Source organism: Pseudonaja textilis, chromosome 1 (genome assembly GCF_049901715.1).
Source record: "Pseudonaja textilis isolate UNSWEBS1 chromosome 1, rPseTex1.2, whole genome shotgun sequence".
Classification (NCBI taxonomy): domain Eukaryota; kingdom Metazoa; phylum Chordata; class Lepidosauria; order Squamata; family Elapidae; genus Pseudonaja; species Pseudonaja textilis.
Window position 1 is genome coordinate 4,642,614 of NC_141990.1, and position 14,204 is coordinate 4,656,817.

General features: G+C 43.0%; 1 protein-coding gene across 2 annotated transcripts in view; it reads left to right on the plus strand.

Annotated features, from left to right (window-relative positions):
• The window catches only part of VPS53 (VPS53 subunit of GARP complex), a 58,689-nt gene extending 52,349 nt beyond the window's left edge, over positions 1–6,340 (plus strand). For both annotated transcript variants that reach the window (XM_087924937.1, XM_087924940.1), the window contains exons 21-22: positions 1,033–1,137; positions 2,576–6,340. In XM_087924937.1, coding sequence (XP_087781063.1) covers positions 1,033–1,137; positions 2,576–2,746 — 276 coding nt within the window. In that variant the 3' untranslated portion in view covers positions 2,747–6,340. The remainder of the gene's footprint in view (positions 1–1,032; positions 1,138–2,575) is intronic.
• The last annotated feature ends 7,864 nt before the right edge of the window (positions 6,341–14,204 follow it).

Sequence of the window (14,204 nt, forward strand, 5' to 3'; positions counted from 1 at the left end):
ATTGTATATGCACAACACTGGAAAAACATCCCTCTCTGAGCAGTTTACAGAGTCATCCTCTTTCCCCCAACAATCTGGGTCCTCATTTTACCCACCTCGGAAGGACGGAAGGTGGAGTGAACCTTGAGCCAGTCAGGATCGAACTTCCTGGCTGTCAGCAGAGTTAGCCTGCAATACTGTATTATAACCACTCTAGCAACATGACTGACTGACTGACTGACTGACTGACTGACTGACTGACTGACTGATTGACTTCCTTCCTTCCTTCCTTCCTTCCTTCCTTCCTTCCTTCCTTCCTTCCTTCCTTCCTTCCTTTCTTGCTTCTTCCTTCCTCCCTCCCTCCCTTCCTCCTTCCTTCCTTCCTCCTTCCTACCCTCCCTCCCTCCTCCTTCCTTCCTTCCTTCCTCCTCCCTCCTCCTTCCTTCCTTCCTTCCTTTTTCCTTCCTCCCTCCCTCCCTCCCTCCTCCTTCCTTCCTCCCTCCCTCCCTCCTTCCTTCCTTCTTCCTTCCTCCTCCCTCCTTCCTTCCTTCCTTCCTTCCTTCCTTCCTTCCTCCCCTCCTCCTTCCTTCCTTCCTTCCTCCCTCCCTCCTTCCTTCCTTCCTCCTTTCCTTCCCTCCCTCCTCCCTTTCCTTCCTCCTCCCTCCCTCCTCCTTCCTTCCTTCCCCTCCCTCCCTCCTTCCTTCCTTCCTTCCTTCCTTCCTCCTCCCTCCCTCCCTCCTCCCTCCTCCCCTCCTTCCTTCCTTCCTTCCTCCTTTCCTTCCTCCTTCCCTCCCTCCCTCCGCAGAAGCCCTTAGATGTATATACCACTTCACAGTGCTGTACAGCCCTCTCTAAGCGGTTTACAGAGTCAGCCTCTTGCCCCCAACAATCTGGGTCCTTGTTTTACCGACCTAGAAAGGACGGAAGGCTGAGTCAACCTTGAACCGGTCAAGATCGAACTCCTGGCAGTGGGCAGAGTTTTCCTGCAATCCTAAATTCTAACCACGCTGCCGGCATGGGCTCTCCTGATCAGCTGCTCTTCTGTCCCTGCAGGTCGTGATGGCGCCCCACGAGCCCGCGGTGGTCTTTGTGGACAACTACATCAAACTCCTCTCTGACTGCGCCACTGACACGTTCCAGAAGGTTCTGGAGATGAAGGTGAGCCAGGCAGGTGGGCAGCGGGAAAGACCAGAGCTCTTCCACTTGCTCTGGAGCATGTAAAAAAAAAAATTGGGTCGATGGGTGCTGAAGGACTTAAAATTATCCGGGACCAAGTCAGCTTGTCCAAACCTGCCCTTCATTTTGCAAACATTTTGATTCCCTGTAATTCAACCTTCCAGACATCCCTTTAAATATCTGGGTAGCTTAAGTAGGACTACAGCTGTCAAATTTCCCAGGCAAATTTCCCTGATATATCTAGAGGCCTGTCTTCCAGATGTTCTAGGTTGTGCCTTCCAGATATTTTGGGGTTGTCCCTGTGTTCTGGAGGCACATCTTCCAGATGTTCTGGTCTGTGTCTTCCAGATGTTATGGACACATACCTTCCAGATATTATGGGCAATCTTCTGGAGGCACATCTTCCAGATAGTCTGGTTGTCTTGCAGATGTGTCTTCCAGGTGTTCTGGAGACCTATCTTGAAGTTCTGGGGTATGTCATCCAGATATACTGGAGGTATGTGTCCCAGATGTTCTGGGGCATGTCTTCTAGATGGTCTAGACTGAGGTGCATCTTCCAGATGCTCTGGGGCATTGTCCAGATGTTCTGGAGGAGTGTTTTCCAGATGTAACGGAGTGTGTCTTCCAGACATGCTGGGGCTATGTCTCCCAGATGTTCTGGGACATGTCTTCTAGGTGTTCCAGAGGCACATCTTCCACATACTCTGGATGTGTCTTCCAGTTGTGCTGGAGGCATGTCTTCCAGATACTCTGGGACATATCTTCCAGATGTTTTAGGATGTGTTTTCCAGGCTCTGGGGCACAGCTTCCAGATGTTCTGCAGGAACACAACCCCTCCTTACCATCCTCTCACTTTCTGTGTGGCCTTCTCCATCAATCCACAATGACACAACAAACCTGTCAACTCATAAAATATTTCTATGGTCTTTTTAGAGTTGCCAACAGAAAGGGGGTTGAAAGAGCAGTACAGCAGTTTGGAAATCGAAAGTGCACTCCATAAGTAGTTTTTCAAAGATAGTAACCAGGTGACTGAAGTTTCTACCCCACAAAATTCTAACCGGAGAGCATGATTGATGACTCTGGGCTAGGGAGGTGTCCCATTGGAGAATATGAATTATGATACACCCAGAGTGGTGGGGAAAACCAGGGTCAAGGGTGACAATGAATGATGTGCCTCAGAGTTGGCTGTACCCAGGCAGTGCTGGCATGTTAACTCCCAATAAATCCTCCTGAAGTTTTGGAAGTTTGGCTCGAGACTCAGGATTTAATTGGGGTGGGTAACTGCCAGAATCCTGACAAAACCACAGCCTTGGAGATCCTGCAAAGCCCATCTTAGCTGCAGCTCTGAAGCCAAATGTGGCTCCCGAGTTTTGCCTCCTATGGTGACCCCCGCCTCCTCTTCCTCCCTCCGCCTCCGCAGGGTCTCAAGCGAAGTGAGCAAAGTAGCATGTTGGACTTATTCCGTCAGCGGCTCCCGGCTCTTCCCTCGGGCGCCGAAACCGGCAGCTGCGTCTCCCTGGTGGCCCCCACGCCCGAGCAGGAGTCTTCCCGTATCCGCAAACTGGAAAAACTGATCAAGAAGAGACTCTAGCCGTTATCCAGCTGCCATCTTCTTCTCCAGCTGTTTGAAGGCATCGTGGTCCAAACGTAATCGTTGGTTGCAGGTTGCGTTCCTCCCCCATCGAGGGCCTTCTGGGTAGCAGAAATCAGACACCAGCTGTCTCTGGCAGGTCTCCCCGATGAATTTGAGCATGCCCCAAATCGCAGGACAGTCCTAATTTTTGGCAGGAAGTTGATATTTTCCAAGGACTTTATCTCAAAAATGAGATCCCTGGAATTTTTGCAAGGGTTAATTTTATATTTAAGGGGTAGCCCTGTAAGATGGCTGATCTCTGTCTCTGTGCATGTTGGAATTTCCTTTTGCAGTGTTCCAAATGCAAAAAAATTTTTCCCCCAGGGACAGAGGGTTCCTCCTTCATCGTAGATTCCCTCACTCTTTCTTCTTTCCATGGGTATTTTTCTCCGAGCTGTTTTCCGACGTAGCACTGTGATGGTTTTATCGGCTTCATTACATAAAGCACTGTTTCCCAACCTCAGTAACTTTCAATTATGTGGACTTCCAACTCCCAGCTGGCTGGAGAATTCTGGGAGTTGAAGTCCGCAAAGTTGAAAGTTGCCGAGGTTGGAAAAAAGTGACACACGCAGTCTTTTTAACTAGCTCACAACAAAACTCATTGGGCCAAGTCAATTTCAGAAAGCGTCAATTCCAGAAGAAATTTCAGTCAATTTCAGAAAGCGTCAATTCCAGAAGAAATGTCAGTCAATTTCAGAAAGCGTCAATTCCAGAAGAAATGTCAGTCAATTTCAGAGTCAATTCCGGAAAAATTTCATAGTCAGTTTCAGGGGGGAAAAGCTACAACTCCTTAAATGGGAGAAATAAACTTCAAAGTTTACATTTCATTCATCAGTCCCACACTCAATAAACCCACTTGACAAATTAATAATCCCTTATTGGGTTCCTTCTACCCCACATCACCCCTCCTCTCATGTTTTTGCAATCGGGGAGCAGAAACTAAACATCTCCCTTTTTGCTGACTAACCTGACCCAAGCAGAAATCCTCACCAAGATTCTCACCTACCTTGGATTCAGTCCAAACAATGAAAACTCTCTCCTCCAGCCAAATGTTATTACCCCGTTTCCCCCCAAAATAAGACCCAACTGGAAAAGTCCTAGCACAGCGATGGCGAACCTTTTTGTTGTGATATGTCAAAAGTGCGCGTGCTGGCACCCACAATGCAGTGCGCCCCACCCCACCCCCACATGCACGTACAACACCCCCGCCCCCTTACTTGCACTACGCATGTGCGCGCCCTCCCAGCTGATTTTCAGCCCGTTTGAGGCAGTTTTCGCCCTCCCAGAGGCTTGACGGAAGCCTCTGCAGCCTCGGGAGGCCGAGAAATGGGCCTGTTTTTCCGGAAGGCCCATTTTTCGGCCTCCCGAGGCTGCAGAGGCTTCCCTTGAGCCTCTGGGAGGGCAAAAACAGCCTCAAATGGGCCGAAAATCAGCTGGGAGGTGTGCACATGCTCAGTGGTGGTACTTTTGGCTGGGGTTCGCGTGCCCGCACAAATGGCTCTGTGTGTCACCTGTGGCATGCATGCCATAGGTTCGTCATGACAGCCCTAGCATCATTTTCCAGAATCGTAATATAAGCTCGTAATATAAGCCCTGCCTCAAAAATAAGCTCCAGTTAAGATTGTCAGCCAGACGGACGCATTTAGTACTGTTATTTCCCAGAAAATATGACCTAACTAGAAAGTAAGCCCTAATAAGCCCTCTTTTGGAGCAAAAATTTAATATAAGACCTGGCCTTATTTTCAGGGAAGCACGGTAGCTACTGGTCTTTGCCAGGATGAAACATTCCCCATTATTATTATTATTATTATTATTTTTTAACAAAAGCCACTTGGGAGGCTGTTAGGTTTTCCCAAATTCAGATTGTGCACAGCCCTTGTTCTTTCTCTGTGTGCTCTTGGCGTGTCTCCGTGCGTGTTTTTCAAAACCGCCTGCTGATGATGATTATTTAAAATTTTGCTTCCTCTGCCCTTTATTTGTCCCTGAGCGGAACAAGGCTGTCTTTTCTTTTTTTTTTAAAACTTCCTGAATTCCTGGATGTTTTGATTTTTATTTTTATTTTATTTTTTTTTAAAAGATCCTTTTTCCTTCCTGAGAATTTCTGGATCTGGAATGTGCCCTGCGGGTGTTTTTCAACATCTGCTGGGTTTCGAGTTTTTCCTTTCTGCTTTCCAGAGACGAAAAAGCTTTTGAGATCTCGCACTCCGCAGTTTTTGGCCTGGGGTATCACTCCATGCTAGGGAACAACCCCCACCCCCCAAATTTCACTCCTACAAAACCCAGGCTTCTTTGCATTTTAATGCCAAGGGCGGGGTCGAGGTTTCTCCTTCCCCCCAAATTCTTGCGGTTGCCAAAGTTTGCAAGTGGGTTTTTTTTTTATTTAAAAAAAAGGCAAGGGGTTTTCTTCTTCCACAAGGGGCCTTCGGAGGTGGATCCCGTTTGCAAATTGAGGGTGGGGGGGTTGAGGGACAGCCAGTGGCTGACACACACACACACACGCATGCACCTCTGTGCATGCACCTTCAAAGCCAAAGGCCATTCATGTCCCCAGGAAGTGTGGGGCAGGGTGCCGTTCGTTCCCTTGGCCCTTTGCCCCCATGGGTTGCGATTCCTGGGTGAGCAATGTTTGCCCGTGCTTGGCTTGTGAAAGGCAGGCAGAGTCTAATCAAGGAAGGTGTAACCTGGACCTGCCTGGTTTTATGGACCTCCCAGGAGATCATTTGGCCGGTTGGCATCTCGGCCTTCCCCTCCCCCACCCCACCCACCCCCCCTCAGCCATCGAATAGCAGAAAGGTTGAACAAACAGGAAGAGGGTTTGCCCTCTTGAGAAATCTGCTGCCTTGTAAGAATAGTAATGTCTGTCTGTCTTCTCTTCCGTTCCTTTCCTCTTCTTTTCTTCCTTTTTTCTTTCTTTTTTCTCTTCCTATTTTTCCTTTCCTTCCTATCTGTCGTTCCTTCCTTCCTTCCTTCCTTCCTTTCTTTCTTTCTTTCTTTCTTTCTTTCTTTCTTTCTTTCTTTCTTTCTTTCTTTCTTTCTTTCTTTCTTTCTTTCTTTCTTTCTTTCTTTCTTCTCTATTATTCCTTCCCCTTCCTTCCTTCCATCCATTTTCTCTCCCTATTTTTCCTTCCCTTCCTTCCATTCTTCCTTCCTTCCTCTTTCTTTCCTTTCTTCCTTCTCTATTGTTCCTTCTTCTTCCCTCCCTCCTTCCTCCTTTGTTCCTTCCTTCCATCCATCCATCCATCCATCCATCCATCCATCCATCTATCTTCTTTCCCTATTTTTCCTTTCCGTCCTTCCTTTTTCCGTCTTTCCTTCCTTCCTTCCTTTGTTCCATCCATCCATCCATCTATCCATCCATCCATCTATTCTTCCTATTTTTCCTTTCTCTCCTCCTTCCCTCCCCTTCCTTCCTTCCCATTGATTTTTAAACGGTTGCCTAATTTACTAGACCCAAATAATTCTAGTAATTAATTATAAGTAATTAATTCTAATAATTAAGACTCCTCAAGTTGTACATTTCCTGTTAATAAAGTGGATTCTCCAGTCTCTTAATGAGTTTGGTTTCCGTTTGTCGGGTTTTTCCATGAAAGATGAAATTGGGTTGGGAGACGGAAGATTAGACTGAGCTCAGCGGCCGTTTTATTCTTATTTGTTTGTTATTTGTTCTTATTCTGCTCTTTTGTTCTCTTCCTTTTTATTCTTGTCCTGGTCTCTCCCAGGCCGGGCAGGCGGCTGTTTCAATCCATACGGCCAATGAAAATAAGAAATAAACCCGGCAACAGGTAGCCCTCAACTTATGACCATAATTAAGATGGGAATTATGGTCATAAGTCATTCTGGTCATAAGCCCGAGGCATCATCACACATGACTGAATCCAGTTTTTTTGGCGTTTTGTGAGACGGGCATTAAGCAAATAGCATTGGGTAGTTTTTTTCCAGTCACAGGAAGGAAACGCCAGAAACCACCACCGTTAAAAAAAAAAAAAAACATTTAAAATTGTGGTCAGCTGACTGCCGAAGAAACCAAATGGCTGCACAGTCCCCATTGCCAAGTCCCCCAAATGTGATCCCGTGACACTGTGTGTATAAGTGTATGTGTGAACGTTCCAAGTAATGCATCCATCAAAAGCAAAACTTGGAGAGGCATACCGTCTTCCCCTGAAAATACTCTGAAAGTAAGTCCTAGCTTGATTTTTTTTACATGTGAGCCCAATATAAGCCCTACCCCCCAAAATAAGCCCTAATTAAGATCCTGCCCACTCCAGGGTGCACAGGTAAAAATTAAGCCAGGGTGGAGATGCAGGGGTGGAGCTGCCCTACTACTTACATTTGGATAGTTGTAGCCAGGCCTCGCACACCCTGACACCTGCCTTGCCGGCCCATTTCTTCTGCAGCCAGCAAGGCTGGCAAGGCTTTCCTGAAGGCCTCTGTAGCTGATAACAAAGCTCTGGATCGATCCTGAGCTCTGTTACTGGCTGCAGAGGCCTTCAGTAAAGCCTTGCTGGCCGCAGAAGAAGTTCCTAAAGGCCTCTGACCGCGAAAAAGAGGCCGGGGCGATGCACGAAAGTCTGTAGATGACATCCCCCCAAAATAAGACCTGGTACCGTTTTTGGTGGCAAAAAAAATTTATAAGACAGGGTCTTATTTTTGGTAGATTCCTCAAAGAACAAATTTTTTGGCTATATCCTATTGGCAAAACCGGTGAAAACCGATTGAAAGTTCCCACAGTTTTTATCTCATTAAAAGAGAAACTCTTCCCCCTTCCCCCCACCCCAAGTCATCAGTCACATGGTCCAATCGAGATGCTGGCCGGTCGATTGGTTACTTCGCTCCTCCCCTCCCCAGCTACTTGCTGGAATGACCTTGGTTCCCACAAGGAAACGTTTTTGTTTTTACTACAAAATCAGCTGGGAGGCGCCTGCATGCGCAGTGAGGTAAGTTTGCCTGGGTCTCACGTGCCCACACAAATGGCTCCGCATGCCATAAGGTTCGCCATCACGGCTCTATACCGTTTCAGACCAGGGGCTGCCCGGCCTCTTCTTAAAAAAACCTCCATTGAGATAACTTCTGGTGGCAAGCTGTTCCACTGGTTAATTGTCCTCACTGTTTAGGAAAGTTCTCCTTAGTTCCAGGTTGCTTCTCTCCTTGAGTAGTTTCCATCCACTCTTTCTTCTCTTGCCTTCAGGTGCTTTGGAAAATAAGTTGACCCCAACCCCCCTTCTTCTTTGTGGCAACCTCTCAAATATTGGATGGCCGCTGCTGTCACGTTCCCCCCCCACCACCACTTCTTTTCGCTAGACTGGCCCTACCCAAATCCTGCAACTGTTCTTGATATATTTTAGGCTCCAGGCTCCTTTGGCTCTCCTGCTTCCACCTGTCTCGGTCTTGGATGGAAACACCCAGCAAAATAAATCCCACTAAATAACTCCAATGCTCAAAGCGGCTTTTCGTCTGCTCTTCAGGCGTCCTGATGGATGCAAAGCTGGGGTCATCCAAGGCGGGCTGATCCTTCCGGGCTAGAGAATGTGGCATTTCTACTGGGGGCAGCAACTGGGAGCCGGTCCGTGGAAGATCCCCGGCCGGGATCCCAGACACCAAGGCTCTTGCTCGGCCCCTTTTCCATTCCCGGAAGAACAGAATGCCAATCGGACGGGCTGGCTCAGGCACCGGGGGCCTGCTTGCCTTAGCCCCAGGCCTCCCCTGCAAAGGGCAGAGGGGACTTCCTTAAGTGGGTGCCCCCTGCATCCTGGGTGGGGGAGTTTGGCCAGGGAAGCAGAGGAGGACCCGTATCCCTTCAATTTCTGCTGACTGACATCTCTTGGGGAATGAATAGAATAGAAATAGAATATAATGGAATGGAATAGGAATAGGAAGAATAAAACAGGGCAGGAATAAGAATAGGAATAGGAATAGGAATTAGAATAGAATAGAATAGAATAGAATAGAATAGAATAGAATAGAAGTAGAGTATATAGAGTAGAATAGAATAGGAAGACAACAAGACAACAAGGAATTTGTCTTGGTGCAAATAGAATAGAATAGAATAGAATAGAATAGAATAGAATAGAATAGAATAGAATAGAATAGAATAGAGTAGAGTATATAGAGTAGAATAGGAATAGGAAGACAACAAGACAACAAGGAATTTGTCTTGGTGCAAATAGAATAGAATAGAATAGAATATTGGAATGTAGAATAGCATAGAATATTGGAATATAGAATAGAATAGAATATTGGAATGTAGAATAGAATAGAATAGAATAGAATAGAATAGAATAGAATAGAATCGGAGTAGAGTATATAGAGTAGAATAGGAATAGGAAGACAACAAGACAACAAGGAATTTGTCTTGGTGCAAATAGAATAGAATAGAATAGAATATTGGAATGTAGAATAGCATAGAATATTGGAATATAGAATAGAATAGAATATTGGAATGTAGAATAGAATAGAATAGAATAGAATAGAATAGAATAGAATAGAATAGAATAGAATAGAATAGAATAGAATAGAATAACTTTGTCACTTTGAAATGTACACTAATTGGCACACATTAAAAATCAAATTTCGTTGCATACAGCTCTTAAAGGGTCACCGCCTCCAATTTTCACTACATAAATAGGACAAGGAAGCTGAAACAAATAAAGAATGGTTGTTGGAATTGGGTATGTCTAGTCTAACAAAGAGAAGGACCAGGGATGACATGATAGCAATATCTGAGGGGCTGCCCCAAAGAAGAGAGGGAGTCAAGCTATTCTCCAAAGCCCCTGAAGGCAGGAGAAGAAGCAACGGATGGAAACTCATCCAGGAGAGGAGCAACCTAGAACTGAGGAGAAACTTCCTGACAGAACGGTTAATCAGTGGAACGACTTGTCTCCAGAAGTTGTGGGTGCTTCATCATTGGAGATTCTTAAAGAAGAGACTGGACAACCATTATAGAAATATATAGGGTCTACATGAGCGTGTTGGGGGGAGGGGTTGGACTAGATGACCTCCAAGGTCCCTTCCAACTCCGGTGATGATGAGCCACATCTGCCTATCTCAGATCCTTCGGAAGGAGGACCCCATAGGTGGACAAAAATGCCAAATCCAGTCTAAACATCTTTGACTGTGTGTGTCGAAACATAATACCAATAAAATGGGGAGTAAAGAATAAGGATAAATAATAATACTACAGTTATACGACATGGGTTAGCATACATGACATTAGAAAACACTGAGAGAATTAGGTGTTCAGCAGAGAGATGGCCTGAGGGGGGGAAAAACTGTCCCTGTGTCTAGTTGTCTTGGCCTGCAGGGCCTTATAGCAGGGTCTTATAGCTCCTATAGCAGGAGTCTCAAATTTAGCAATTTTTAAGATTTGTGGACTCCCAGAATTCCCTAGCCAGCGCTTGACAAATTTAAGACTTGTGGACTTCAACTCCCAGAATTCCCCAGCCAGCGCTTGACAAATTTAAGACTTGTGGACTTCAACTCCCAGAATTCCCTAGCCGGCGCTTGACAAATTTAAGACTTGTGGACTTCAACTCCCAGAATTCCCTAGCCAGCTTGGAGACCCCTCCCCTATAGCGCCATCCTGAGGGGAGTTATTGAAACAGTTTATGTCCAGGATGTGAGGGGTCTGTAGTTATTTTCTCAGCTTTCCTGTACACTTGTGTAATAAGCAGGTCTTCTAGGGAAAGGAGGCTGGTTGCAGCAATTATATATTTTATATCATTGGAAAAGGATTGACCTTTTTGTATGAATCCCGCTGCCAGTCCCCCGTGTGGGCGCCGAGTTCCAATCCCACGATGGGAACCTTTCTGGCCTCGAGAGCGTTCCTGACGGGAAACCAGCTCCGAGAGATGCTCACCTCTGGAGAGGCTCCGTCGCCTCTGCTTGGAAACCATCAAGACTGAACGCAGAAGAGCTCCCTGGGCAACGGGGAACATGGGAATGGCACACCCTTGTTCAGAGGGGGGCGGGGTTTAGCTTTTGCCCTCTTCAAGCCCTCATTTGTGCTGGACACAAAAGATTGCAAGAGATTGAATGGGAAGTACTGCACACAAGGCAAAAAGGAGGGAAGTAAAACACAAAGTTATGATATGCATAGATAGATAGATAGATAGATAGATAGATAGATAGATAGATAGATAGATAGATGATAGAGAAAGATAGATAGATAGATAGATAGATAGATAGATAGATAGATAGATAGATAATATATATCGATAGATAGATAGATAGATAGATAGATAGATAGATAGATAGATAGATAGATAGATAGATAGATAGATGATATAGATAGATAGATAGATAGATAGATAGATAGATAGATAGATAGATAGATGATAGATAGATAGATATAGAGATGATAGATAGATAGATATAGAGAAAGATAGAGAAAGATAGATAGATAGATGATAGATAGATATAGAGATGATAGATAGCTAGATAGATAGATATAGAGATGATAGATAGATAGATAGATAGATAGATAGATAGATAGATAGATAGATAGATAGATAGATAGATAGATATAGAGATAGATAGATAGATAGATAGATAGATAGATAGATATAAGAGATAGATAGAGAAGAAGAGATAGATAGATAGATGATAGATAGATATAGAGATGATAGATAGCTAGATAGATAGATATAGATAGATAGATAGATAGATAGATAGATAGATAGATAGATAGATAGATAGATAGATAGATAGATAGATAGATAGAGAGATAGATAGATAGATAGATGATAGATAGATATAGAGATGATAGATAGCTAGATAGATAGATATAGAGATGATAGATAGATAGATAGACAGATAGAAAGATATAGAGATGATAGATAGATAGAGATAGATAGATAGATAGATAGATAGATAGATAGATAGATAGATAGATAGATAGAAAGATATAGAGGATAGATAGAGAGAGAGAGAGAGAGAGAGAGAGAGAGATGATAGATATAGAGATGATAGATTAGATATAGATGATAGATAGATAGATAGATAGATAGATGATAGATAGATAGATAGATAGATAGATAGATAGATAGATAGATATAGAGATGATAGATAGATAGACCAAATGAGCTTTCATAAGGGACTGCCACCCATCAGAAATTGGTGTAGGGTCTCCTGCTTGAGTGGGGGGAGGGGAAGACGGTTGGACTAAATGACCTCCAAGGTCCCTTCCGACTGTTATTCTGTCTGTTAAAATCTCAGAAAAACAGCTTAGAGAGGATAGTTGGACTTTAAAATCCTGAATGCACGGTACCTTCACCAAAGTGACTCCATCTAGTTAGTAAAATGTAGAATAGTAATAAAGTGCTTTGGACCTTTAAAAAAAAACACACCCCACCTTTTCCATGAGGAGGGATGGTTGTGTGATTCACTGAAAAGTGCAAATTCCATACCGCTCCCAGCTGGCTGGTGAAGAAGGCCTGTTTTCAATTTGAATTATTTGTGCTTTCAGATGGCTTGCCCTTTGCGCCAATGTCCTCCTCCGAGAGCCCTTTTCCCCTTTTTAAAAATAATATATATATATATATATATATATATATATATATATATATATATATATATATATATTTATTGGTTTTTAAAAATGAAAAGATAAGCAAGGAAAAGAAGAGTCAAAAAAGAGAAAAAACGAAATGACCAGCAACAATGTCTGTCTTTCCCTGGGTAAAGATATAAGTTTAAAAAAAAAATTACCTCAACTTTTGACTCTAAGGGGAACGTGTTTCGGCGTTATTTCTTGCATCTCAAAACACTACAATCTTCAAATCTCCCGACTCACCTTTAATTTCTTTTAACTCCTTGCAAAATGTACAAAGGAGATTCTGAGTAAAAATACGATTCGTCAACCTTTCTCAAGAACTTCAAAAATAAAAAATCTCTTCAGCTTTTGGGCAGGATCGTTCCTAATTGTGAAAAAAAAATCGGATTCTAGTCCTAGTTCCCACCAATGCACTCCCTGACATACGAGCAAGCAAAGATGCTTTTCTCTCAAGCTGAAGCAAGCCATGGTTTCATCTAGGTCTGTATGTCTGGCGGGCGTCCTAAACAGTCTTAGTCAGAAGTTCTAGCTACGTTAAACTTAGACAATTTTTTTTTTCCTATGAACCAGAACTAAAGTGGTTCAACTTGCAAAAGTGCTATTACAGGCAGTCCCCGATTTATGACCAAAATGGAGCCCCCAAATTCTCATTGCTAAGCGAGAGTTGTCAGGTGGGGGTTTGGCCCAATTTTATGCCCTTTCTTGCCACTGTTGTTAAGTGAATCGCTGCAGCTGTTAAGTTAGTAACACAATTGTTAAGCGAATCTGGCTTTCCCCGTTCATCTTGCTTGTCAGAAGGTCACAAGGACACAAGGACTCTGGGACACTGCGACCGTCATAAATATGAGCCGGTTGCCAAGTGTCTGAATTTTGATCATGGGACCATGGGGGTGCTGCAACAGTCATTAAGTGTTAAAAGTGGTTGTAAGTCGCTTTTTTTTTTGATGCCATGGTAACTTTGGTCACTAAATGAATTGTTGTAAGTTGAGAACTGGAGGGCTGGACTAGAAGACCTCCAAGGTCTCTTCCAACTCACTGTATTGTATTGTATTGTATTGTATTGTATTGTATTGTACTGTACTCTATTATATTATAATTCTAATTTCTATATTAATTTCTATTCTATTCTATCCATTTCTACTCTATTCATTTCTATTATGTTTTCAATAGATTCTATTCTGTTCTAATTTCTATTCTATTCTAATTTCTGTTCTATTCTCAATATATTCTAATTTCTATTCTATTCTGATTTCTATTCTGATTTCTATTCTGATTTCTATTCTATTCATTTCTCTTCTGTTCTATTTTCCTTTTTTCCTATTCTATATTCTGTCCTATCCTATCCAAAATCTATTCCATTTAATTCCATTCCATTCCATTTTATTCTAATTCCACTCCAATCACTATTCTATTCTATTCTATTCTATTCTATTCTATTCTATTCTATTCTATTCTATTCTATTCTATCCTATCCTATCCTATCCTATTCTAATCTAATTCTAATCTAATTCTATTCTATTCTATTCTATTCTATTCTTTTCTATTCTATTATTCTATTCTATTCTATTTCTATTCTATTCCTATTCCTATAATTCTATTCCAAATTCTATTCTATTCTACTATTCTATTCTATTGTATTCTATTCTATTTCTATTCTATTCCTATTCCTATAATTCTATTCCAAATTCTATTCCAAATTCTATTCTATTCTATTCTATTCTATTCTATTCTATTCTTTTCTATTCTATTATTCTATTCTATTCTATTTCTATTCTATTCCTATTCCTATAATTCTATTCCAAATTCTATTCTATTCTATTCTACTATTCTATTCTATTGTATTCTATTCTATTTCTATTCTATTCCTAT